Raw genomic sequence first — 27,263 nt, forward strand, 5'->3', positions numbered from 1 at the left:
GCCTTCCCGAAATCCATTACCTCAATTGTGCTGGTCTCCCTTCTACCTTTCCTTAAGATCATGAACTCTATTATTTCATGATCACTGTCCCCTATACTGTCTTCCACTTTCAAGTTCTCAACTAGTTCCTCCCTATTTGTTAAAACCAAATCCAGAACAGCTTCTCCTCTGGTAGCTTTTTCAACCTTCTGAAACAGAAAGTTGTCTCCAATGCAGTCCAGAAACTTATTGGATAGCCTGTGCCCTGCTGTGTTAGTTTCCCAACATATGTCTGGATAGTTGAAGTCCCCCATCACCACCAAATCTTGGGCTTTGGATAGTTTTGTTAATTGTTTAAAAAAGGCCTCATCCACCTCTTCCACCGGGCTAGGTGGCCTATAATAGACTCCTAGCATGATATCACCCTCATTTTTTTACCCCTTTTAGCTTAATCCAGAGACTCTCTACACAGCTATCTCCTACGTTCATCTCCACTTCAGTCCAAGTGTGTATACTTTTAAATATACAAGGCAACCCCTCCTCCCTTTTTTCCCTGTCTGTCCTTCCTGAGCAAGCCGTACCCTTCCATACCAACATTCCAATCGTGCGTCCCATCCCACCAGGTTTCTGTAATACCAATGATATCATAGTTGTATTTATTGGTTAGCAATTCCAGTTCTTCCTGCTTATTACCCATAATTCTTGCATTTGTATATAGGCATCTAAGATACTGATTTGATCTTGCCTCCCTGTTGTGCCCTGACCCTCCTTTCTCCTTGCCATTATAGGCCGTAGTCCCCCCCCATTTCCAACCCTTCTCCCAGTCCTGCACATTCAGCACTTACCTGTGGGCTTTGCTCACCTGTCCCCGTCAAACCTAGTTTAAAGAGAGGCTAGAGATACCATTCCTACCATCCAGGCTAATATAAATTCATGTAGCTAAGCTCCGTGAATCTATCCAGCTCTTTTTTGAACCCTGTTATAGTTCTAGCCTTCTACCGCATCCTGTGGCAAGAAGTTCCACAAGTTGACTGTGCGCTGAGTGAAGAAAAACTTCCTTTTGTTTTGACATGGGCTCTACTGATGTCCTCGTGTATTCATTTCTTTATCTAAAAGTTAGATGCTTCACTACCTTCCTAGTGAAATAGTTATTCCTAATATCCAACCTGGACCTCTCCCACCACAACTTGAGACCGTTGCTCCTTGTTCTGCCATCTGTCACTACTGAGAACAGCCTCTCTCCAGCCTCTTTGGAACCTCCCTTCAGGAAGTTGCAGGCTGCTCTCAAATCCCCCCTCACTCTTCTCTTCACCCTTGGACAATCCATTTTGACTATTCGTGATCACTTTCTCCTCTTACAAGTGCTTCAAAATGGATTCCTTGAGGACCATTATTTTTATGGGGACAGCGGTAAGGCTGACAGATCTGTAGTTCCCTGCATTGTCCTTCTTCCCTTTTTAAATGGGCACTATATTTGTCAGTCAGGTCTATTCTTTTATATTCTTCTTAACCTTCATATACCCCCTTCTTTCTCTATTTGCAACTGAATAGTTCCAGGTATTTCAGTCTGTCTGCAATATGGAGCCTCCCCCATTCCAAGAACCTCTCTGAACAATCCCCTCTATCTCTGTTTGCAGTTGATGATCCTGGCACATGTCCTGGCAAAGGTGTGATTTGAGCAACCAGGCACTTGGGCCTCTCCTTACGACATTGACTTTCGAGCCTGAGGGAGGTTGTTCCAGCATTGAAGGGCTGTGTCTAGACTGGCAAGTTTTCCCGGAAAATTATCTGATTTTCCAGGAAAACGTGCCAGCTGTCTACACTGGGCATTTGAATTTCCGGAAAAGCACTGACGATCTACTGTAAAAAAATCAGTGCTTTTCTGGGAAAACTATGCTGCTCCCGTTCGGGCAAAAGTCTTTTTCTGAAAGACTTTTGCCCAAAAGGGCCAGTGTAGACAGCACGGTAGTGTTTTCCGCAAAAAAGCCCCAATCGCGAAAATGGCGATTGGGGCCTTTTTTGTGGAAAACCGGGTCAAGATTGGCCACGGACGCTTTTCCGCAAAAAGTGCTTTTGCGGAAAAGCATCCTGCCAATCTAGATGTGCTTTTCCGAAAATGCTTTTAACGGAAAGCTTTTCCGTTAAAAGCATTTTCGGAAATTCATGCCAGTGTAGACGTAGCCGAGAAGTTTAAGAGCAGGTTAGACAGGCACCTGTCAGGGATGATCTACATGGTGCCCGGTCCTGCCGTGAGGACAGGGGACTGGACTCAATGACGTCTCCAGGTTCCTTCAGGCTCTGGGATTCTAGAATTGTAGGCTTCAGTGCTTTACGGGCCAATGAGGGAGAACCAGAGTCCACAATGTTGTTTCTTGCTGAGGCCTACTATAGTTTTTGACGCTGTGATGTGCAGGCATTATTGAGGCACAGAGCACTGAGCACCATCAAACCCGGATTCGGCATTAATAGGGTCAATTGTTCATATTTCACACTACTGAATAATAAAAATGTCGTTTTTCAGTGTGCGAAGAGCGACCAATCTCCTTTCCTCGTGAGAACAACCTCCAGCAGTGCATGTAGACTCTCACAAGAGCATTGTTGCTCCATCCAGGCATGTCTGCATTTCTACTGTGACCATCACCGTAGGTCCAGGGTACGCACTAGAAGTCAGAGGAGCAGATGGTATATTCCGGAGACATTGTTCTTCCTCAGAATTGGAGACCTTCTCCCCTGCTCCATGTCAAATTCCAACACTACACACTTCACCAACCCCTCCATCTTCATCCTGTTGGGCATCCCTGGCCTGGAGGCGGCCCATGTCTGGATCTCCATCCCCTTCTGCATCACTTATGCCATAGCCGTCTTGGGGAACTTCGCCATCCTGTTCATCGTGAAGAGAGACCCAAGACTCCATGAGCCCATGTACTATTTCCTCTGCATGTTGGCCATCACTGACCTGGTCCTCTCTACGTCCATCCTGCCTAAAATGTTGGCAATCTTCTGGTTCAGTTCCAGGGAGATCTTTTTCAACGCTTGCCTCCTGCAGATGTACTTCATTCACTGGTTCACCATAGTAGAGTCAGGGCTCTTTTCAGCCATGGCTTTGGATCGCTACGTGGCCATTTGCCATCCCCTGAGACATTCCACCATCCTGTCGAACCCTGTGGTGGTCAAGATCGTTTTGGCAGTGATGCTGCGCAGCTGTATATCCACAATGCCTTATCCCTTCCTGGCAGGGAGGTTGCCGTACTGCCGAACCCACATCATTCCTCACTCCTACTGCGAGCACATATCTCTAGCGAAGCTGTCCTGTGGTGATATACGTGTCAATAACTACTATGGTCTGTTTGTGCTCTTTACTACGATGGGTGTGGATATCATTTTCATCACTGTGTCCTACGTTCTCATCCTCACGGCCATTTTCAGACTCCCCACAAAGGACGCCCGGCTCAAGACTTTTGGCACATGTACCTCCCACCTAGGTGCCATTTTATCCTTTTACATCCCTTCTCTTTTCTCCTTTCTCGCACACCGGTTTGCCTACAATGTGCCCCTGAACTTCCACATTCTCCTCGCCAACGTGTATCTCCTGGTGCCTCCGATGCTGAACCCCATCATCTACGGGGTGAGGACCAAACAGATCCGGCACAGGCTGCTCCATCTCTTCACTCAGAAAGGGACTTGAAGTTTTCCCCTTCTACTTTGCACCTCAGAGCAATCAATCTGCAAAGATCTCCGGTGACATGGTTAGCTTCCTGCTGTTGGGAATGCCTGAAATGAGTTTCCTTACTTTTACTTTTTGATGTTTTCCTCTTAAACAGTGGCTGCGTCTAGACTGGCATGATTTTGCGGAAATATTTTTAACGGAAAAGTTTTTCCCTTGAAAGTATTTCCACAAAAGAGCATCTAGATTGGCATGGATGCTTTTGTGGAAAAGCATTCTTGCCCATAATAGACGTGCTTTTGCGCAAGAAAACTCCGATGACCATTTTAGCCATTGGGCTTTCTTGCGCCAAAAATTAAGGTGCCTGTCTACACTGGCCCTCTTGTGCAAGTATTCTTGCACAAGAGGGCTTATCCCTGAGCAGGAGTGTCAAAGTATTTGCACAAGAAGCAGCGACTTCTTACATTAGAATGTCAGTGCTCTTGTGCAAATTCAAGAGGCCAGTGTAGAGAGCTGTGAAGGTTTTGAGCAAAAGCAGACGCTTTTTGCAAAATCTTGCCAATCTAGATGCACCCTGGGTATGTCTACACTACCCCGCTAGTTCGAACTAGCGGGGTAATGTAGGCATACCACACTTGCAAATGAAGCCCGGGATTTGAATTTCCCGGGCTTCATTTGCATAAGCGGGGAGCCGCCATTTTTAAAACCCCGCTGGTTCGAACCCCGTTCAGCAGGGCTACACGGGGCTCGAACTAGGTAGTTCGGACTAGGATTCCTATTCCGAACTTCCGGTACACCTCGTTCCACTACCTAGTTCGAGCCCCGTGCAGCCGTGCTGCACGGGGTTCGAACCAGCGGGGTTTTAAAAATGGTGGCACCCCGCTTATGCAAATGAAGCCCGGGAAATTCAAATCCCGGGCTTCATTTGCAAGTGCGGTATGCCTACATTACGCTCCTAGTTCGAACTAGGAGGGTAGTGTAGACATACCCCCAGTGTGTCCTATTCTTCACATTTCTGCAGAACTATGTAGTAACCTGGTCTCTGCCTAAGGCTATGTCTATGCTGCAGGCTTCTTTCGGGAAAACCTTTTTCTGGAAGAGATCTTCCAAAAAAACGTCTTGTGAAAGAGAGCGTCCACACACAAAAGTGCATCAAAAGAGTAATGCCCCTTTTCCAAAGACAGAGTTCACACTGTTTGGATGCACTTCCTGAGCTTACTGTGCTGTGTCACATGACAAACTGGGGAACCTGTGTACGGAGAGTAATTTAGCTCACAGTGTGAGAACTATAGCTTGTCCTAAGATTCAACCAAGACCTTCTCCCCACTGCAACTTGAGACCATTGCTTCTCATTCTGCCATCTGTCCCCACTGAGAACAGCCTCTCTCCATCCGCTTTAGAACCTCATTCAGGGAACTGAAGGCTGCTATCAAATCCCCCTCTGTCTTCTTTTCTGCAGACTAAATAACCCACAATCCCTCAGGGTACGTTTACACTAGCCCCCTAGATCAGGGAGGCTAATGAGGTCAACCAGAATTGCAAATCAATCCCGGGATTTAAATAACCCACGCTTGATTTGCGTGTTCCCGACTGGTCGCCATTTTAGAAATTGACTAGCCTGAAATAACTGCCCGTGTCAACACGCGGCAGTGAAAGGGGCTTCCAATTTAAAGACTCTAAATCAAATTAGGTGGTAAACCTCATTGCAGGAGGAATACCACCTAATTTGATTTAGGGCTTTTAATCAGAAACCCATCTCACTGCCGCATATAGAGGCGGGCAGTTACTTCAGGCTAGTCAATTTCTAAAATGGTGCCCGGCCAGGAACATGCAAATCAAGCGTGGGATATTTAAATCCCGAGCTTGATTTGCAATTCCGGTTGCCCTCATTATCCTCCCTAGATTGATCTTGGGGGCTGGTGGAGACGTACCCTAATCCTCTTTTCATAGGTCATGTGCTCCAGCCCCCCAATAATTTTTGTTGCCCTCTACTGACTCCTTTCCAATACTTCCTTTTTTTTCTGGAATGAGCTGTGTATATACCAAAAAGATTTCGCACAAGACAGGACCCTTCCCCTGCTTCCAGCTGTTGGGAATACTTCAAAGGACTTTCCTTATTTTTACCTTTTGATGTTTTCCTCTTACAGGGTGCATCTTACTCTTCGCACTGCTGCAGCACTATGAAGTAACCTGCTCTCTGCCTAAGGTTATGTCTACATGGCAGACTTCTTTCAGGAGAACCTTTTTCTGGAAAAGATCTTCCAAAAAATCTTCTTGCAAAATAGAGCGTCCACACACAAAGAGCGGTGCACTTTTTTGCACTGATTGGATGCACTCTTGCAAAACAAAGCCACCCAGAACCACTTCAGGCAGCGCTTACGTTCACCAGTCACTTCCGAGTGCTGGTGCCAGAACCTAACAGAGACACATGTTTAAGGAGACCCCCTGGACAGCCGTTTCTCTGCTTCTGCTGCGTTCTTGCTGCCTCTTTGAAGGACAGCAAAGCTCTTGCTGTACCTGCTGTGGTTGCCCAGCTTTTTTGGATGCCACGGCTTTTCTCTTGATCCCATGGAGCTGGAGCTTCCCCTGGCCGTGTGATGGCCCCATAGGGCCAGACTGAAGTTTCTGCAACACTTCGTGCCAGCTGCATTTCTGGTCGTCACTGAGCTCGACTCCTCTCCCTAGGTGTGGGTGCAATACTCTTGCCACCGCAACCTTCAGTGGAGAGGCGTTTCTGGAGGCTGGACACCACTTCTGACTGATGGGACCAGCTGGTCATGAAGCGGTGGGAAGACCAGCAGTGGCTCCAAAACTTCTGCATCTGGAAGGCTCCCTTTTTGGAGCTGTGTGCCAGGATCACCCCCCCCCCCTCCAGAGACACATCACCCACCTCCTGGAGAAGCGGGTTGCACTAGCCCTCTGGAAGCTCGCTACCCCTGACAACTACCAGTTGATGGACAACCAGTCCGGCATGGGGAAGTCCAATGTCAGGGCCCTCCTCCTGGAGGTAAAGCACGCTGGGGCTGCAGTCCCTGTGGTGGGGAAGAGAAGGTGGGGGAGGGGGAGTCCTGGACAAGGGGGACCCTCAGAAAAGGGGGGTTAGAGGCTAGGTCTTTTGGAGTAGATGTCTGGGGGAAGCCCCATCCCCAGAGGGTTGTGCTGTCCTGCCTTCACACAACCGTGATGCTGTAGAGTGGCCTGTCAAAGGGGGTTGCCCCTGGGCAGTTTGGGACAGGTGGAGATGGTAGGGGGCAGGCAACCCCAATAGCTCAGGCACTCCCTTTCGAATTCTCTGTTTTGTGTGTTTCTTTGTCTCTTTCTGCAGCTGGTGAGGACCATCAATTTGATCCTGCTGCAGAGGGCCATGTGCCTGGGAGACCTGGACCTGATTCTGGCCAGATTTGCCACTCTGAGGTTCCCGAACTGCAGCCCAGCAATTGAAGGGACCCACATCCAGATCTGCACACCTGATCATCGAAGGGCCCACTACATTCATCGCAAGGGCTTCATTTCGATGGTGCTGCAAGCCCTGGTTGACCACCATGGAGACTTCATGGACAGTTTGTCAGGTGGTCAGGCAGGGCAGATGATTCCGGCATCTTTAGAAACTCCAGCCTGTACTGCAATCTGGAGGCAGGCACATTCCTCCCCCACCAGGACTTAGCAGTTGGGGACGTGCAGATGGCATTATGAATCGTGAGGGACATGGCCTACCCCCTCATGCCATGGTTTAAGACGCCATACACCAGCCACCTGGACCCCAGCAGGGACCAATTCATTGCCCAACTGAACCGGGTCAGGATTCAGGTTAAGTGCGCCTTCGGCGTCCTCAAGGCAGGTGTCCACTGCCTTCTGACTCGCCTCGATATGGGGAAGCACAACATCCCCGAGGTGCTTGCGGTATGTTGTGTCCTCCGCAACATTGTGGAAAGGAACGGGGAGGCCTTCCTCTCTGGGCGAGGGGCAAACACTGGCCGCAAAGGGCAAACATACCAGCAGCCAAGGACAGTTGTCATCCACCAGGCCCATCGGGCCGGGGAGCGCATCCGGGAGGCCCTGAGGGAGAGGTTCTCTCAAGGACTCCAGTAACTCTCCCCAGGGCCTACCCAATAAGAGCCTCTGGCTTGCTGCCCCATCCCTTTCCCACCACAACCCCTCCCTTCCCCTCTTCCCTGACCTCCCAATAAACACACCTCTTTGGTTTTCAACAAACAGAACTCTGTACTTTTATTACATAAGAAAGGTTGGGCAGGGGGAGGGGCGCTCACAACTGGCAGGGGAGGGCGGCAGCTCGATTTGCCTTCTTAGGTGTGGGGACCTCGTTGGAGTTGTGGTCAGGTGTGCCCAGGGAGCACAGGGGGGTGGACAGGACAGGGGGCTGGAGTTGGGTCAGGGTTGACAGGAGTATAGGGAGGGGGAACCATAGGCATCTCTTGGGGAGGAGGCATGGGCATCACCTAGAGAGGGAGCAGAGGTATAGCAGGGGCAGCAGGTGGATGAGGAATGGGAATAGCATGGGGGCAGGAGGGTGGAAGCAAGGAGCAGCAGTATCAGGCAGCTGTGCCGTCATCGGGACATAACGGCACACATGTTGTCACACCGCTGCGTCAACTGGTCCCGGATACAGTCCTGCCACTGCAAGTCCCCAAAGACCTGGCATGCCAAGGTCTGGTGGATGTCATGCAGGACACTGACATGCTCGCGCATCAGGTATTCCTGGACCCTGGTGCACCGTAGGGTCCCCCAGGCTCCGGCCGGTGGCTGCAGCGGTGTGGCTCCACCCTCGTCCCAGCTGATCTGGCTGTGGAGGACACAGAAGGGCAAACGTCAAATTAAGCTACCCAACTTCAGCTAGGTGAATTACGTCATTAAAGTCGAAATAGTGTAATTTGGCTTTTGACACTGTCTGCAGAGCTGGAAGTCGAAGGAAGAGCACTCCTCCTCTGTCTTCCCTTACCCTTCATGAAATTAAGGTAACTGGAGTTGGAGTAAGAAGTCCTCCAGCCCAACATGATTGTGCAAGAAAGGCTTGCAGTGCAGATGCGCACGATATTATTCTGAAATAACGTCGCTGTGTAGGCGTACCCCAAGGTGGCACAGGACTGCTTCTTGTTTATAGGTGGATCTGTTCAACAAGATTTTCCTTTGGTAGGTGTTTAATCCTTGAGTGAAAGGCGCTGCCCAGTGTGGCAATAGTGACAGAGGACAATTACTGATCTCCGATCCATTATCAACAGACTGTACGTCTGGAGACAGTGCTTGTGTCTCCCTTCAATCAACTATCTCCAGGTCTGTCTTTCTGCTGTGAAAACAGCCATTCAGGGTATTCCCAGGCTCCGTTAACCTCGGGAGATGGAGCTATTATTCCAAGTGTTTTCTTCCTAATTTATTGCAATTTTTAATTATACACAAATACTCTGAACAGCCAACCCCTCTGAGACTTAATACAAAACAGAACTGTCTCCTCTCCCTTTGGGAGCATCTCTTAATAGCTGTTTACTCCAGAAGCTGGATAAATAGCCCAGAAGCAAAACCAGGCAGGTCTCCAGGCTGCTTCCATGCACGATTTTCTGTATTGAGGCTGTGAGCACCATGAGGGGATCGCCCGGAGCTGTACGGTGAGTGGTTCCCACTGCTCTGTCAGCTCTTGGAGTGGGATTGTTCAGTGGGTGCTGGGGTAAGAGATACTTGGGAAATGGCGACTTGAGGGGGGTTCCCAGGGAAGTCTCTTGAAACTCAAACCTCCCAGATGGCTATTTCTTGCCCAACAAACCCATTGAAATGATGGCATGGTAGGATCACGAGTTAGTCTGCAGCCCTTTCCACTCTGCACCGTTTAACTGCCCATGGGATGAACATCTTCTGGTCTCGCTTCATTTGAAAAGTCAGCTCAGCTGCTACATCTAAAACTGTAAGAAAAAATTTGTCCAGAATTTGCATCCGGAATGATAGTTTGACACCCATATAAAAAAGTGCCAATGAGGTCTTCTAATTGAAAATGTTGGAGAGCCTTAGCAAAAGATGATACCACCAGCACAATCTGCAATCATCAGTCCATTTTTAATCCTTGTCCACTGAGCATTTTGCTAGCATGTTAGTGGCAAGGAGTTCCACAGGTGAGATATGTATTAAGCATGTTCTTTTATCAGACTCACATGTTCAGGCTTGTTGAAGCAAAAACTTCTCCCTGGTTTGGCGGCTAATAAACAGCTTTATTGATCAATAGGGCAAAGTGAGCCAAACGTGACCCCAGGAGAGCCGGGCCCAGTAAGGCTGTTCAGCACAATCAATCCTAGTATTTTATGCCGTTAACCAAACAAGTCTGACGTCAGGGTAAGAAATCAAAGTGAACTTCAGAGAGGAATTATTATCAGCAAAGAAAGAAACAGGTTTTAGGGAGAAAGGGCTTCAGCTTAAAATAGTTCATTAACACATTCCAACAGCGCATCCTTCTGGCCTCGCCCCACCTCGGTGAAGGCCAGTTCCCTCCCTCTAGTATATGTGCAGACACAAGAAACTGAAATGGCTTTTGTTATACAGAATGGCTTCTCGCTAAATATGAAATAGTTTCCACAGGCTGGCTAGGTAATTCAGCGCTCCATATTTCTTGTGCTGTGCGCAAAGCAAATATAAATGTTGATCTGGTTTCTTTTTCAATAGCTTTATAGAGTTCAAGGCCAAAAATGGCCACTAGGACATCCAGCCAGTCCTTCTGTGTCACACAGGCCATGACATTTCATCCAGTTACTTCTGTAGTGAGCTCCACAGCTTGTTTTTCTCTAAGACCTGGTGAACACTGGGATTTTCTCTAAGGCCGTGTCCAGACTCAGGGGTTTTTTCGGGAAAAGTAGCCTTTTCCCGAAAAAACTTCCCCTGCATCCAGACTCAAGCCGCGTTCTTTCGAAATTATTTCGAAAGAACGCGGCTTTTCTTTCGATGGCGGTAAACCTCAATTTACGAGGAAGAACGCCTTCTTTCGAAAGTTCCTCTTTCGAAAGAAGGCGTTCTTCAATGTAAAGAGGCCGTCTTCGAAAGAGAGCATCCAGACTCGCTGGGTGCTCTCTTTCGAAAAAGCGGATTTCTCTTTCGAAAGATCCGCCTGCAGTCTAGACGCGATCTTTCGAAAGAGGCTCTTTCGAAAGAAGCCTGCAGTCTAGACATAGCCTAAGAGAACCATACAGCCCCCTAGATTAGTGTCATCTGCAAAATCAGCCGCTTTTCCGGAAAAACTTGCCAGCTGTCTACACTGGCCACTTGAATTTCCGCAAAAGCACTGACTTCCTACTGTAAGAAATCAGTGCTTTTGCGGAAATACTATGCTGCTCCCGTTCAGGCAAAAGTCCCTTTTGCACAAAACTTTTGCACAAAAAGGCCAGTGTAGACAGCTCAGATTTGTTTTGCGCAAAAAAGCCCCGATGGCAAAAATGGCGATGTGCTTTTGCAGAAAAGCATCCTGCCAATCTAGACGTGCTTTTCCGCAAATGCTTTTAATGGAAAACTTTTCCGTTAAAAGCATTTCCGGAAAATCATGCCAGTCTAGATGTAGCCCTCGTGTTTCCTGAGCTTTTCCAACTCTTCTCTGGTGTTGTTTGAACCTACATATTTTGCAGAAAAGAGTCCTGTGCTGTCTACACTGGCCCTTTTCCGGAACAGTTTTTCCGGAAAAGAACTTTTGCCTGAACGGGAGCAGCATAGTTTTTCCGGAAAAACATTGACAATTGTACATTAGATCGTCAGTGCTTTTCCGGAAATTCAAGGGGCCAGTGTAGACAGCTGGCAAGTTAAGTGGCCCAGTGTAGACACAGCCTTAGTGTTTCCTGAGCTTTTCCAACTCTTCTCTGGTGTTGTTTGAACCTATTCCCTCTTGTCCAACCTGCTGTGAGTAGGCAGAAAAGGAAAAGGAAAGTCTCCATTATTTGTATGGCCGCCTTTTAAGAATCTGAAAACCACTGTCATGACCCACTTCAATGTCTTCATTTTTTAACTAACCCTCTCTAGTTTCCTCAATGTTTGCTCAGATGCTTTGTGTCCGCCCTGTGGATCACCTTTGCCTCCCACCTCTGGATCCTTTAGGTCAGTGGTCTCTAACCATTTTACACCCAAGATCACTTTTTAAGTCTCAGAACAGGCGAAGATCTACTGCCCCGCCCCTTCCTTGAAGCCCCACCCTCTCTATTCTCCTGTCCATCACTTGCTATCCCCGGCCCTTATACACTCTGTTAAACAGTTTATTTTTTAATTATGCAATATATACAATTAAAATCACGTTTATAGTTATGAAATAAATGGTCTGTTTTTAATTCATGCTATTTAAATGTCAAATGAAGCATTTACAATTCTACATTTTGTTCTCTGCTATTTTGTAAATCTAAAATCAAGTATTGATAATTATAACAAATAATTATAACAAATAATAATAACAAAGTCTCAGTGTGACACCTGTGACTGAACAGAATCTGCCAGTGTCCACCTCCTGCCTATGGAACCCATCCCAATGTTTCCCCACCCTCCTAGGGAAATTTTTTTTCCTAATATCTAACCTAGACCAGCCCTGTAATCAGTTTGCTTCCCCTACGCCGTGCGTCCACATCCTTTCTAGAGTGGAGGGCCCAGAACTGGACACAATGTTCCAGATGTGGCTTCACCAGTGCCGAATAAAGGGGAATAATCACTTCTCTAGATCTTCTGGCAACGCTCCTCCTAATGCAACCTAGTATACCGTTAGTCTTCTTGACTACAAGGGCACACTGTTGACTTCTCATCTACTGTAACCCCCAGATTTTTTTCTGCTGAAGTGCTACTTAGCTAGTTGGTCCCCAGCCTGTCGCAATGCTTGAGTTTCTTCTGTCCCAAGTGCAAGACTCTGCCCTTGTCCTTGTTGAACCTCATCAGATTTCTTTTGGCCCAATCCTCCCATTTGTCTAGCTCACTCTGGACCCTATCCCTGCCCTCCAATGTATCTACCTCTCCCCCTAGATTAGTGTCATCTTCAAACTTGCTGAGGGTGCAATCCATCCCCTCATCCAGGTCATTAATAAAGATGTTGAACAAATCCAGCCCTAGAACCAATTCTTCAGGCACTGCACTTGAAACCATCTGCCAAGCAGACATTGAGTATTGATCACTACCTGTTGGAGCCAGCTATCCGGCCAGCTTTCTATCCACCTTCCAGTCTCCTTACCCAATCCATACTTCCTTAACTTGATAGCAAGGATACTGTGGGAGAGCATATGAAAAGCTTTGCTAAAGTCAAGATATATCACGCCCACCGATTTCCCCACGTCCACAGAGCCAGTTACTTTTTCATAGAAGCTAGTCAGATTGCTCAGGCAGGACAATCCATTTTGACGATTCATGAACACTTTCCCCATTTCCAAGTGCTACAAAATGGATTCCTTGAGGATCCCCCCCATGATTTTTATGGGGACACAGGTAAGACTGAGGGATCTGTAGATCCCTGGATTGTCCTTCTTCCCTTTTTAAAAGATGGGCACTATATTTGTCAGTCAGGTCTATTCTTTTATATTCTTCTTAACCTTCATATACCCCCTTCTTTCTCTATTCGCAACTGAATAGTTCCAGGTATTTCAGTCTGTCTGCAATAGGCAGCCTCCCCCATTCCAAGAACCTCTCTGAACAATCCCCTTTATCTCTGCTAGCAGCTGATGATTCTGGCACATGTCTTGGCAAAGGTTTGACTTGAGTAACCAGGCACTTGGGACTCTCCTTACGACATTGACTTTCGAGCCTGAGGGAGGTTGTTTCAGCATTGGAGATGTTTAAGAGCAGGTTAGACAGGCACCTGTCAGGGATGATCTACATGGTGCCTGGTCCTGCCGTGAGGACAGGGGACTGGACTCGATGACGTCTCCAGGTTCCTTCAGGCTCTGGGATTCTAGAATTGTAGGCTTCAGTGCTTTACGGGCTAATGAGGGATAACCAGAGTCCACAATGTTGTTTCTTGCTGAGTCCTACTATAGTTTTTGACGCTGTGATGTGCAGGCATTATTGATGCACAGAGCACTGAGCACCATCAAACCCGGATTCGGCATTAATAGGGTCAATTGTTCATATTTCACACTTCTGAATAATAAAAATGTCGTTTTTCAGTGTGCGAAGAGCGACCAATCTCCTTTCCTCGTGAGAACAGCCTCCAGCAGTGCATGTAGACTCTCACAACAGCATTGTTGCTCCATCCAGGCATGTCTGCATTTCTACTGCGACCATCACCGTAGGTCCAGGGTACGTACTAGAAGTCAGAGGAGCAGATGGTATATTCCGGAGACATTGTTCTGCCTCAGAATTGGAGACCTTCTCCCCTGCTCCATGTCAAATTCCAACACTACACACTTCACCAACCCCTCCATCTTCATCCTGTTGGGCATTCCTGACCTAGAGGTGGCCCATGTCTGGATCTCCATCCCCTTCTGCATTACTTATGCCATAGCCATCGTGGGGAACTTCGCCATCCTCTTCATAGTGAAGAGAGACCCAAGACTCCATGAGCCCATGTACTATTTCCTCTGCATGTTGGCCATCACTGACCTGGTCTTGTCTACCTCCATCCTGCCTAAAATGTTGGCAATCTTCTGGTTCAGTTCCAGGGAGATCTTTTTCAACGCTTGCCTCCTGCAGATGTACTTCATTCACTGGTTCACCATAATAGAGTCAGGGCTCTTTTCAGCCATGGCTTTGGATCGCTACGTGGCCATCTGCCATCCCCTGAGACATTCCACCATCCTGTCGAACCCTGTGGTGGTCAAGATCGTTTTGGCAGTGATGCTGCGCAGCTGTATATCCACAATGCCTTATCCCTTCCTGGCAGGGAGGTTGCCGTACTGCCGAACCCACATCATTCCCCACTCCTACTGCGAGCACATATCTCTAGCGAAGCTGTCCTGTGGTGATATACGTGTCAATAACTACTATGGTATGTTTGCAGTCTTTACTACGATGGGTGTGGATATCATTTTCATCACTGTGTCCTATGTTCTCATCCTCAGGGCCATCTTCAGACTCCCCACAAAGGACGCCCGGCTCAAGACTTTTGGCACATGTACTTCCCACCTAGGTGCCATTTTATCCTTTTATATCCCTTCTCTTTTCTCCTTTCTCGCACACCGCTTTGGCCACAATGTGCCCCTGAACTTCCACATTCTCCTTGCCAACGTGTACCTCCTGGTGCCTCCGATGCTGAACCCCATCATCTACGGGGTGAGGACCAAACAGATCCGGGACAGGCTGCTCCGTCTCTTCACTCAGAAAGGGATTTGAAGTTTTCTCCTTGTACTTTGTACCTCAGAGCAATCAATCTGCAAAGATCTCCGGTGACATGGTTAGCTTCCAGCTGTTGGGAATGCCTGAAAGGACTTTCCTTACTATGACTTTTCGATGTTGGGAATTCCTCAAGGGGCTTTCCTTACTTTTACCTTGCAATGCCCTTTTTCCAAAGAGAGCGTTCACACTGTTTGGATGCACTCTCACAAAACAAAGCCACCCAGAACCACTTCAGGCAGCGCTTAATGAATCTGCAAAGATCGCCAGACACATTTTCCTGGATCGGTGTCTGGGCTGTCATATAGACATTAAATCATTTCCTGAGCTTACTGTGCTGTGTCACATGACAAACTGGGGAACCTGTGTACGGAGAGTAATTTAACTCAGAGAGTTAGAATTATAGTTTGTCCTAAGATTCAACCAAGACCTTCTCCCCTCTGCAACTTGAGACCATTGCTCCTCATTCTGCCACCTGTCCCCACTGAGAACAGCCTCTCTCCAGCCTCTTTGGAACCTCATTCAGGGAACTGAAGGCTGCTACTAAATCCCCCTCTGTCTTCTTTTCTGCAGACGAAATAAGCTTCAATCCCTCAGTCTCTTCTCCTAGGTCACGTGCTCCAGCCCCCCTAAAATTTTTGTTGCCCTCTACTGGCTCCTCTCCAATACACCCACATGTTTTCTGTAATGAGCTGTGTATATACCAGGAAGGTTTCCCACAAGGCAAGACCCTTCCCCCGCTTCCAGCTGTTGGGAATTCCTCAAAGGACTTTCCTTACTTTTACCTCTCGATGTTTTCCTCTTACACAGTGTGTCCTGCTCTTCACATTGCTGCAGAACTATGTAGTAACCTGCTCTCTGCGTAAGGCCATGTCTACATGGCAGACTTCTTTCGGGAGAACCTTTTTCTGGAAGAATAGTGATAGAAATGTAGCCGTGTTAGTCTGGTGTAGTTGAAACAAAATACAGGGCTATGTAGCACTTTAAAGACTAACAAGATGGTTTATTAGGTGATGAGCTTTCGTGGGCCAGACCCACTTCCTCAGATCAAATAATGGAAGAAAATAGTCACAACCATATATACCAAAGGATACAATTAAAAAAAAATGAACACACATGAAAAGGACAAATCACATTACAGAACAGAAGGGGAATGTGGGGGGGGGGGGGGAAGGAAGGTGAATGCCAGTGAGTTAATGATATTAGAGGTGGGGAAGGGGAGATGTCTGTGAGTTAATAGTATTAGTTGGTGATAATTGGGGAAGCTATCTTTGTAATGGGTAAGATAGCTTCCCCAATTATCACCTCTAATACTATTAACTCACAGACATCTCCCCTTCCCCACCTCTAATATCATTAACTCACTGGTATTCACCTTCCTTTCCCCCCCCCCCCCCCCACATTCCCCTTCTGTTCTGAAATGTGATTTGTCCTTTTCATGTGTGTTCATTTTTTTAAAAATTGTATCCTTTGGTATATATGGTTGTGACTATTTTCTTCCATTATTTGATCTGAGGAAGTGGGTCTGGCCCACGAAAGCTCATCATCTAATAAACCATCTTGTTAGTCTTTAAAGTGCTACATAGCCCTGTATTTTTTTTTCTGGAAGAGATCTTCTGATAAAACTTCCTGCGGAAGAGAGCGACCACACACAAAAGTGCATCTAAAGAGCGATGCCCTTTTTCCAAAGAGAGCGTTCACACTGATTGGATGCACTCTCACAAACAAAGCCACCCAGAACCACGTCAGGCAGCGATTACGTTCACCAGTCACTTCCGAGTGCTGGTGCCCGAACTTAGCAGAGACACATGCGTTAAGGGACCCCCTGGACAGCCGTTTCTCTGCTTCTGCTGCATTCTTGCTGCCTCTTTGAAGGACAGCAAAGCTCTCGCTGTGCCTGCTGGGGGTGCCCAGCTTTTTTGGATTCCACAGCTTTTCTCTTAACCCCATGCAGCTGGAGCTGCCCCTGGCCGTGTGATGGCCCCATATAACCTGACTTAAGTTTCTGCAACACTTCATGCCAGCCGCCTTCCTGGTCCTGATGGAGCTCGACTCCTCTCCTTGGGTGCGGGAGCAACACTCTTGTCACTGCAACCCTCGGTGGAGAGGTGTTTCTGGAGGCTGGACACCACTTCCGACTGATGGGACCAGCTGGTCATGAAGCGGTGGGAAGACCAGCAGTGGCTCCAAAACTTCTGCATGTGGAAGGCTTCCTTTTTGGAGCTGTGTGCCTTGCTCACCCCCGCCCTCCAGAGAGGCAACACTCACCTCCTGGAGAAGCGGAATGCAATAGCCGTCTGGAAGCTCGCTACCCCCGACAGCTACCAGTTGATGGACAACCAGTTCGGCATGGGGAAGTCCACTGTTAGGGCCCTCCTCCTGGAGGTAAGGCACTTTGGGGCTGCAGTCCCTGTGGGCTGGGGAGGGAGGGAGTCCTGGATAAGGGGGACCCTCAGGAAAGGGGAGTTGGAGGCTATGGGGGTTGGAGTAGAGGTCTGGGGGAAGCCCCATCTCCAGGGGGTTGTGCCGTCCTGCCTTCACTCAACCATGCTGCTGTGGAGCGGCCTCTCAATGGGGGTTGCTCCTGGGCAGTGTGGGACAGGTGGAGATGGTAGGGGGACCAGCACCTCCCAATAGCCAAGGCACCCCCTTTCACATTCTCTGTTTTGTGTGTTTCTTTGTCTCTTTCTGCAGGTGGTGAGGACCATCAACTGCATCCTGCTACAGAGGGCCATCTGCCTGGGAGACCTGGACCGGATCATGGCCCGATTTGCCACCCGGGGGTTCATGAACCTTAGCGGAGTAATGGATGGGTCCCATATCCAGATCTGTGCACCTGACCATCGAGCAGGCAACTTCATTAATCGCAAGGGCTACTTTTCAATGGTGCTGCAGGCCCTGGTCAATCACCATGGAGACTTCACGGACATATTGTCAGGTGGACGAGCAGGGCACACGACGCCAGCATCTTTAGAAACTCCAGCCTGTACTGCAATCTGGAGGCAGGCACATTCCTCCCCCACCAGGGCTTAGCAGTTGAGGAAGTGCCAACGGCATTGTGCATCATGGGGGACATGGCCTAACCCCTCATGCCATGGCTCATGAAGCCATATGCCAACCAGCTGGACCCCAACAGGGACGAATTGAATGTCCACCTGAACCAGGCCAGGATTCAGGTCGAGTGCGCCTTCAGCCGCCTCAAGGCAGGTTTCCGGTTGCTGCTGACCTGCCTCAACGTGGGGAAGCACAACATCTCCGAAGTGGTCGCGACATGTTGCGTCCTACACAACATTGTGCAAAGGAATGGGGAGGCTTTTCTCCCGGGGTGAGGGGCAGCTGCCAGCCACAAGGGGTGAAGCCCCGGGACAGGAGCGATAAGGGGCACCCTGACGGTAAGGTGGTGGGATATGTTCCCACATGGCCTAGGGGATAGGGCGGTGGGGGAGGACAGCTGCCATCCACCAGGCCCATCAGGCTGGGGCGCACATCCAGGAGGCCATGAAGGAGAGCTTATCTCAAGGACTCCAGTAACTCTCCCCAGGGCATCCCCAATAAGAGTCTCTGGCTTGCTGCCCCATCCCTTTCCCACCTCAACCCCTCCCTTCCCTCCTTCCCTGACCTCCCAATAAACACACCTCTTTGGTTTTCAACAAAAATAACTCTGTATTAATATTGCATTAAAAAAAGATGGGCAGGGGAGGGGAGCTCACAACTGGCGGGGGGGGGCAGCTCGATGTGCCATGTCATGTGTGGGGACCTCGTTGGAGTTGTGCTCAGGTGTGTCTGGGGAGCACAGGGGGGTGGACAGGACGGGAGGCTGGAGTTGGGTCAGGGTTGGCCGGGGGTAGGGAGAGGAACCATAGGCATCACTTGGGGAGGGGGTATGGGCATTGCTAGAGGAGGAGCCATGGACATCACCTATGGAGGTATAGCAGAGGCAGCAGGCGGATGGGGAATGGGAATAGCAGGGCGGGCAGGAGGGTGGAAGCAAGGAGCAGCGGCATCAGGTAGCTGCGCCGTCATGTGGGACATGACGACACACATGTTGTCACACCGCTACATCAACTGGTCCCAGGCGCGGTCCTGCCACTCTTAGTCCCCGTGGACCTTGTGCGCCAGGGTCTGGTGGATGTTGCGCAGGACACTGATGTGCTGGCGCATGAGGTCTTTCTGGACCCTGGTGCACCTTCAGGTCCCCCAGGCTGTGGCAGGTAGCTGTGGTGGTGTGGCTCCACCCTCAGTCCTGGCTGGTCCTGCTGTGGAGAACACACAGAGGGAGAGACAGCCCTGCAGACACTGTCCCCGTGGGCGTGCCCTCCCCTGTGAGTAGTAACCAACAGTCCATGGCCGACAGAAGGGGGATGTCCTGAGAGCAAGTCTATGTGGGGCCTTCACAGGAGGCCCAGCCTCACAGGGGCCCCGACATGCCCAGAGGACCGTGCTACCCGCTTTCCCCTCCCCCAGCACATGGACAAGTAGCCATGGGAAGTGTCCATCCACAGAGGGATCCCCTCATGGGTAGCAGAGGAGCCAGAAGCAGCCTGGGCCTTCCTGGGGGCTGCACACACAGATGTGGCTCGCCATGCTGTCTACGTGTGCTCGGTGCGGCACTCCTCGGTCTGTGTGGGGTGGTGCCTGCTCCCTTGTGGCTAGCCTGCTTCCAGCCGGGGCACCGCCCCGCCCCCCACATGACAGGGACTGTGTGGCCTCCCCTGAGCCTGCCTGCAGGATCCCACCCATGCTCAGGGGCTTCTTGCCGCGTCCAGGTGCTGCACAGTAACACTGCAGGTGGTTGCATGTGCACAGACCACAGCAGGACGTCCAGCCCGAGCATCCCACACGACACTCCCGCCCTGTCCCATGCTCCCACCTCCCCCACCCTGTGTGTGTGGCAAAGGGAGACCACTCACCTGAAGATTCCTCCCAGGTGTCCGAGGAGGCTTGGGAGACATTCTGGCTCATGGACACCAGCTCCAGGGAGAGGGTCATGGTGTCTGTTTCCTCCTCCTCCTCTTCCTCCACCCCTGGCTGGCCCTGGCCCTCCTGCTCCTCCTTTGCGGAGACCTCCAGCAGGGTGATGACAGGGGTTTTCATCCCAAAGTCCACGAGGATGGATGAAGAAGAAGTTTCCCCACCCCCACCCCCAGGATCTGGTGCAGCTCCTTGTAATACGGGCAGGTGTGAAGTCCTGCCCTGAGCGCGAGCTGTGATCTCTTGCCCAGACTTATCCCTGGTAGAGCTCCTTGACTTTATTCCAGACCTGTTCCAAGATCCAGGGTGGGTGCTGTGCTCTGCCAGGAACTCAGCCATCCAGACATAAATGTCTGCATTGTGGCACTTGGCCATGGGGTCCTGCAAGGTCTCCTCCTCACCCCACAGTTCTGGATTGTATCTCCGGGCCAGACCACGATGGAGCACACCTCTTGGTCCCCATGTGTGGGTCCTCAGACCCCTGGGGCTGCTCCCTGTGAGGGCCAGGAGGGTCTCGGAGGGGGGGGGGGGGTTTGCGACTGCGCCATGGGTCAGCTGGGTTGTGGCAGGGAGACCCATGTGGTCAGGGTGTTGCTCTGAGGCCAGCTTCCTGCCACAAGGCTTGTCCAGGGTGCCTGCAGCTTTAAGAGGGGCCAGAAGACAGGAACTATAGAGTCCTGATTACTTTGTATGGAGTGGCCACCAGGGGGCCTCTATTTCCTGGAGGCCTCTTTAAAAAAACAAACCCAAATCCCTCCTCCCCATCCATACACGCTTTTTTCCAAAAGAGCTCTTTCAGAAAAAGGCTTCTCCTCGTAGAAAGAGGATTACCGACGTCGGAAAAAACCCTCTGTTCTTTTGATTTACTTACGAAAGAACGTGATTGCAGTGTGGAGGTTCTGCAAGTTTTGTCAGAAAAACGGCCATTTTTCTGACAAAACTCTCGTGTAGACATATCCTAACTGAGACTACACGAAAACAACACACCTTGCACATGAAAACCAGCCTCAACAAGCACTGCCTGCTGCCACGGGTGCTCTCCAATCCAGTCCTATAGTCAATCAGGGGGGTGTTTTTTCACATCCCTGGGGAGGAGCTATTTCGAATGAGCCGCCGTGGAGTGTCCATGCGACTGCTTTTTCAAAATAGCCATTTCTAAAGAAACATTATTTCTCGTGAAATGTGGGTTCATTATTTCAAAATAAGAATCCCGTTATTTCAAAATAATGTCGAAATAACGAGCTTGCGGTGTGGACACTTTCCTTGTTATTTCGAAATCACGTTGTACAGTAGATGTGCCCACAGCAATCAATATGCAGAGGTTGCTGGGAATATGGTTCCAGACACTTTTTCCTGACTCACGGATGGGGCTGTCAAGCAGGTATTAATTCCTTGCCTGGCCTCCCTGTGTCAGCGGGACAAAATGAGGCACCTTAGGGTATGTCTACACTACCCTCCTAATTCGAACTAGGAGAGTAATGTAGGCATACTGCACTTGCAAATGAAGCCCGGGATTTGAATTTCCCGGGCTTCATTTGCATGAAGCCGGCCGGCGCCATTTTTAAATGCCGGCAGTTCGAACCCCGTGCCTCGTGGCTACACGCGGTACGGAGTAGCTAGTTCGGATTAGGCTTCCTAATCTGAACTAGCTGTACTCCTCGTGGAATCAGGAGTACAGCTAGTTCGTATTAGGAAGCCTAATCCGAACTAGCTACTCCGTGCCGCGTGTAGCCGTGCGGCATGGGGTTCGAACTGCCGGCATTTAAAAATGGCGCCGGCCGGCTTCATGCAAATGAAGCCCGGGAAATTCAAATCCCGGGCTTCATTTGCAAGTGCGGTATGCCTACATTACCCTCCTAGTTCGAATTAGGAGGGTAGTGTAGACATACCCTTAGAGTTTAGCACTTGTTCCCGGAAGGAGCCCTTGTGGATATGTTTATTTACATCTCTCCATTCTCACCCTTTGGTTCCTACTTTTTGGTTTCCATCTCATCAGTGGAGAGTCTGGAAATCATTTCAAGCTTATCTAATAACTCCTCTTTTATTTTAATGGCCAGTCTTTTTCGTGTTTACCACCCGTCACTGCTCAATCTGCCGACTTGACACTCTGCGTGCAGAGATCGCTAGCAGAATAACCACTGCAAAACCTGTCCCTGTGATTTCCAAAGACAAACATACTCAATCTCAGGGTGTGTCTAAACTACATGGCTCCATCAATGGAGCCATGTAGATTAGGCTGATCAGCAAAGGGAAATGAAGCCACAATTTAAATAATTACGGCTTCATTTAAATTTAAATGGCTGCCGCGCTGAGCCAACAAACAGCTGATCAGCTGTTTGTCGGCTCAGCGTGCTAGTCTGGACGCTCCCGCGCCGACCTGAAAGCCCTTTATCGACCTCCCCGTTATGCCTCGTAGGATGAGGTGTACCGGGGAGGTCAATAAAGGGCTTTCATGTCAGCAGGGGAGCATCCAGACTAGCGCGCTGAGCCAACAAACAGCTGATCATCTGTTTGTTGGCTCAGCGCGGCAGCCATGTAAATTTAAATGAAGCCGCGATTATTTAAATCGCGGTTTCATTTCCCTTTGCTGATCAGCCTAATCTACATGGCTCCGTCGATGGAGCCATATAGTTTAGACGTACCTTCAGTGTCCCTGAGATCCAAGAAAAGCCAAGACTGGTTCCGCGCTCCCACCACCCAAGTGATTCCAAGAAAATATCAAAATAAATCCTGTTCCAGGGAGAGATCACTTGGGAATCTACTCCCCTAAGGTAAAGCTCTCCCCATGATGGAGAGATTGTTGCTATGGTAGGGAAGCCAGAACTCCTGGGCTCTGACTGTCATCCTGACACATAGTCTCCTTGTGACCTTGACCAAGTCACATCACCCTGTACCTCTGCTCTCCTGGATATGGATGTAATCATAGCATCCTAGAATCACAGAGCTGGAAGAGACCTCAGAAGGCCATCAAGTCCGGCCCCCTGCCCAAGGCAGGACCAATCCCAACTCAATCAACCCAGCCAGGGTTTTGTCAAGCCGGGATTTAAGTACCTGTAGGGATGGAGACTCCATCACTTCCCTAGGTAACCCATTCCAGTGCTTCACCACCCGCCTAGGCTACGTCTAGATTGGCATGATTTTCCAGAAATGCTTTTAACACAAAAGTTTTCTGTTAAAAGCATTTACGGAAAAGCATGTCTAGATTGGCACGGACGCTTTTCCGCAAAAGCACTTTTTGCGGAAAAGCATCCATGGCCAATCTAGACGTGCTTTTGCGCAAAAAAGCCTCAATCGCCATTTTCACCATTGGGGCTTTTTTGCGCAAAACAAATCTGAGCTGTCTACACTGGCCCTTTTGTGCAAAAGTTTTGTGCAAAAGGGACTTTTGCCAGACCGGGAGCAGCATAGTATTTCCGCAAAAAGCACTGATTTCTTACAGTAGGAAGTCAGTGCTTTTGTGGAAATTCAAGCAGCCAGTGTAGACAGCTGGCAAGTTTTTCCGGAAAAGCAGCTGATTTTCCAGAGAAACTGACCAGTCTAGACACAGCCCTAGGGAAATAGTTTTTCCTAATATCCAACCTGGACCTCTCCCACCGCAACTTGAGACCATTGCTCCTTGTTCTGCCATCTGTCACTACTGTAATGTCTCAGAGGGGGAGCCGTGTGTGTCTGTAACTTTAAAAAACAAGGAATTTTCCTGTGGCACCTTAGGGTACATCTGATTTGTATATTTTCTGCTGATCCGTTTTTGCCAAGGGGTTTTTACTCAAAAACAAGCCGGGTGGATATTTCCTTTTTCCTCAGAATACGCTTTGCCCACCAGATCAGTAAACCTCCTTTTTTGGTTCATAAAGATCTGGTGGGAAAAGTGTTTTTTGCCCAGAAAGAAAACATCCACACTCCTTTTTTTTTCTGCAAAAACCCTTTGCACAAAACCGGCGTGCATAAATTATGCAAATGAGGTGCAGCGATATGCTAATCCACACCTCCTTTGCATACTCACTGATGGCAAAACCAGCGGTGTAGTCGTAGCCTATGAGTAGTAAGGGAAGTGCGGGGAAGAATGCCCTATTTCAACAGAACTGCTGTGTAGACAACGTTTCGACTTACATTATATCATCAGCACAGCTCAGGTTGCATAGCTCACTTTGAGTTGAACCTAGTTGTGTAGACAGTCAAGGCTGGGAACAGGGCTTCCATTCCAAACCCCTCACATCAAGACCAAAGCTTGCACCCCCCTGTACTCCAGCCTCCTGCCTCAGCCCGGTGAAAGTGAATGAGGATGGGGAGGGGGTGAGGATGGAGTTAGCAGGGACCAGGCCTCAGAGGAGGGGCTGGGGAGGAAGCAGAGCACCCCAAAACCTTGTCTCTACAGACCTCGGTACAAAAAACGTCCCCCAAATTCCTAATATCCAGACTTTGGGGAATATCCGCTGCCACCACCAAAGTATTCCAAGAAAACCAGGGAAGAGATCCCTTGGGAAACCTCCTCCCTAAAACCTCAAAGGAACCTCAAGCTCTTTTCCCCCAAAAGAGCTTAAAAAGAGAAAAACAAGCTGCAGTCTGTGATAGCTGACCGCCTCAGCAGACAGTCGGACAGAGCTTCCAGGACACAAAAATGAACCAATACCGGTTAATTAGAAAAAGAATACAAACTTTTATTATCAAACCGAAACTACCGTTGCAAGCATCGTTGAGATGGTTAGATGGGAAGAGCCACCGACTGATATACTCAGGCTTAGTCTACACTGCAGGGTTTTTGCGCAAGAAGCCTATTGCGGAAGAGCTCTTGCGCAAAAAGCTTCTTGTGCAAAAGTGCGTCCACACCTCAAAGCGCATCGCAAAAACCATGTGCTTTTGCGCAAGAGAGCGTCCACACTGCATGGATGCTCTTCCGCAAGAAAGCTCTGATGGCCATTCACAGAATGGCCATCAGAGCCCCTGTGCTTTTGCCGATGGGGATTTCTGGCGGGTTGGGGTTTTCTACACACAAAATAGCGTTTCTCTATTTCGAAATAGCACGTTCACACTGAGTGGACGTTGAATCGCATTTAAGGCTGGTTGGAACCAGTTCTGGCAGGGCACCAGGTCAGAAGTTACCTTGTGGCCAGGGCGGCCAGCAGGACACCCTGGGAAGGGCTAGAGGCCCCCAATTTCGAAATAAGTGTCTACACAGCACTTATTTCGAAATAGCAATTCTGAAATTTGCACTATTCCTCATGGAATGAGGTCTACCAATTTCAAAATGAGCACTCCGCTATTTCGAATTAATTTCGAAATAATGGAATGGCAGTGTAGACGCTAGGAAAGTTATTTTAAAATAACTGCTGTTATTTCAAAATAACTTTGCTGTGTAGCAGTTCCGGAAATTCAGCCGCTTTTCCAGAAAAACTTGCCAGTTGTCTACACTGGCAGCTTGAATTTCCGAAAAAGCACTGACTTCCTAGGCTATGTCTACACTGGCATGAATTTCCGGAACTGCTTAAAATGGAAGGCTACGTCTACACTGGCCCCTTTTCCGGAAGGGGCATGTAAATTTCAGCAGTCGTAGTAGGGAAATCCGCGGGGGATTTAAATATCCCCCGCGGCATTTAAATAAAAATGTCCGCCGCTTTTTTCCGGCTTTTAAAAAAGCCGGAAAAGAGCATCTAGACTGGCCCCGATCCTCCGGAAAAAGCGCCCTTTTCCGGAGGCTCTTATTCCTACTTCAAAGGAATAAGAGCCTCCGGAAAAGGGCGCTTTTTCCGGAGGATCGGGGCCAGTCTAGATGCTCTTTTCCGGCTTTTTTAAAAGCCGGAAAAAAGCGGCGGACATTTTTATTTAAATGCCGCGGGGGATATTTAAATCCCCCGCGGATTTCCCTACGACGACTGCTGAAATTAACATGCCTCTTCCGGAAAAGGGGCCAGTGTAGACGTAGCCGAATACTATTCCGTTTTCAGTTTTTCCGGAAAAGGAGCGTCTACATTGGCAGGCTGCTTTTCCGAAAAAGCCCTTTTTCCGGAAAAGCGTCTGTGGCCAATGTAGACGCGCTTTTCCGGAAAAGAGCCCTGAGTGACATTTTCGCGATTGGGGCTTTTTTCCGGAAAAGACTACTGGGCTGTCTACACTGGCCCTTTTCCAGAACAGTGTTCTGGAATAAGGACTTATGCCCGAGCGGGAGCAGAATAGTTTTTCCAGAATAGCGGCTGATTTTGTACAGTAGAGCGTCGTTGCTTTTCCAGAAATTCAAGGGCCAGTGTAGACAGCTCGCAGCTTATTCCGGAAAATCGGCTGATTTTCCGGAATAAGTGGCCCAGTGTAGACACAGCCCTACTGTAAGAAATCAGTGCTTCTTGTGGAAATACTATGCTGCTCCCGTTAAGGCTAAAGTCCCTTTTGCGCAAAGCTTTTGCGCAAAAGGGCCAGTGTAGACAGCTCAGATTTGTTTTCCTCAAAAAAGCAATCGGGGCATTTTCGCGATCGGGGCTTTTTTGCGGAAAAGCACATCTAGATTGGCACGGACGCTTTTCCGCAAAAAGTGCTTTTGTGGAAAAGCGTCCGTGCCAATCTAGACACTCTGTTCCAAAAATGCTTTTAACGGAAAACTTTTTGTTAAAAGCATTTCCGGAAAATCATGCCAGTCTAGACACAGCCATTGTGTGTGGGTTACACACACAGCAACAATTTTGGAGTACATCACTTTTCCTCCAATTTCCCTTACACCTCGTACTACGAGAGTTGGAGTAAGCAGTCTTCCAGCTTGACAGTATTTGAATTACACGCGTTTTTTCAAAATAATCTAGCTGTGCCCCCGCCCTCCTGCTCTTTCTCTCTTATAGTCTTTCTTCTTCTTTTTTTTTTACTGGATCTGATTCTTCCTCTGATACTACTGCTTGTTCTGCAGGAGATGTGTAGTTCAGTGGTCACTTTGTAACTGTGCTGAGCATAGATGTACAGTGCCATTGTAGATATTGTTTGACATCAGAGCATCCTAGAATCCCAGGGCTGAAAGAAACTTCAGGAGTCATCAAGTCCAGCCCCCTGCCCAAAGCAGGACCAATCCCAACTCAATCAACCCAGCCAGGGCTTGGTCAAGCCGAGACGTCAAAACCTCCACGGATGGAGATCCCACCCCCTCCCTACGGAACCCATCCTAATGTTTCCCTACCCTCTACGGAATTGGTTTTTCCTAATATTCAACTTAGACCGGCATCCTAATCATTTTGGTTGCCCTCTGCTGGGCCCTCTCCAATGCTTCCACATCATTTCTGTAATGGGGGCCCCACAACTGGATGCAATACTCCAGATGTGGCCACCCCAGTACTGAATAAAGGGGAATAATCGCTTCTTTAGAACTGCTGGGAATATTTTGTTCCCAGAGTTTTACCTTTGT

General features: G+C 49.0%; 2 protein-coding genes across 2 annotated transcripts; both read left to right on the forward strand.

Moving 5' to 3' along the window:
* Positions 1 to 2,716: 2,716 nt before the first annotated feature.
* Positions 2,717 to 3,664, forward strand: LOC102456500 (olfactory receptor 52E4-like). Its single transcript, XM_006111283.3, has one exon. The coding sequence runs from the start codon at positions 2,717 to 2,719 to the stop codon at positions 3,662 to 3,664; it is 948 nt and encodes a 315-aa protein (XP_006111345.2).
* A 2,740-nt stretch (positions 3,665 to 6,404) lies between these two features.
* Positions 6,405 to 14,917, forward strand: LOC142830604 (olfactory receptor 52E4-like). The gene is made up of 5 exons (XM_075936749.1): positions 6,405 to 6,650; positions 6,969 to 7,220; positions 7,379 to 7,543; positions 13,022 to 13,075; positions 13,844 to 14,917. The coding sequence occupies exons 1-5, from the start codon at positions 6,405 to 6,407 to the stop codon at positions 14,915 to 14,917; spliced, it is 1,791 nt and encodes a 596-aa protein (XP_075792864.1).
* Positions 14,918 to 27,263: the final 12,346 nt, after the last annotated feature.

Source organism: Pelodiscus sinensis, chromosome 1 (assembly GCF_049634645.1).
Source record: "Pelodiscus sinensis isolate JC-2024 chromosome 1, ASM4963464v1, whole genome shotgun sequence".
In the NCBI taxonomy this organism is placed as follows: domain Eukaryota; kingdom Metazoa; phylum Chordata; order Testudines; family Trionychidae; genus Pelodiscus; species Pelodiscus sinensis.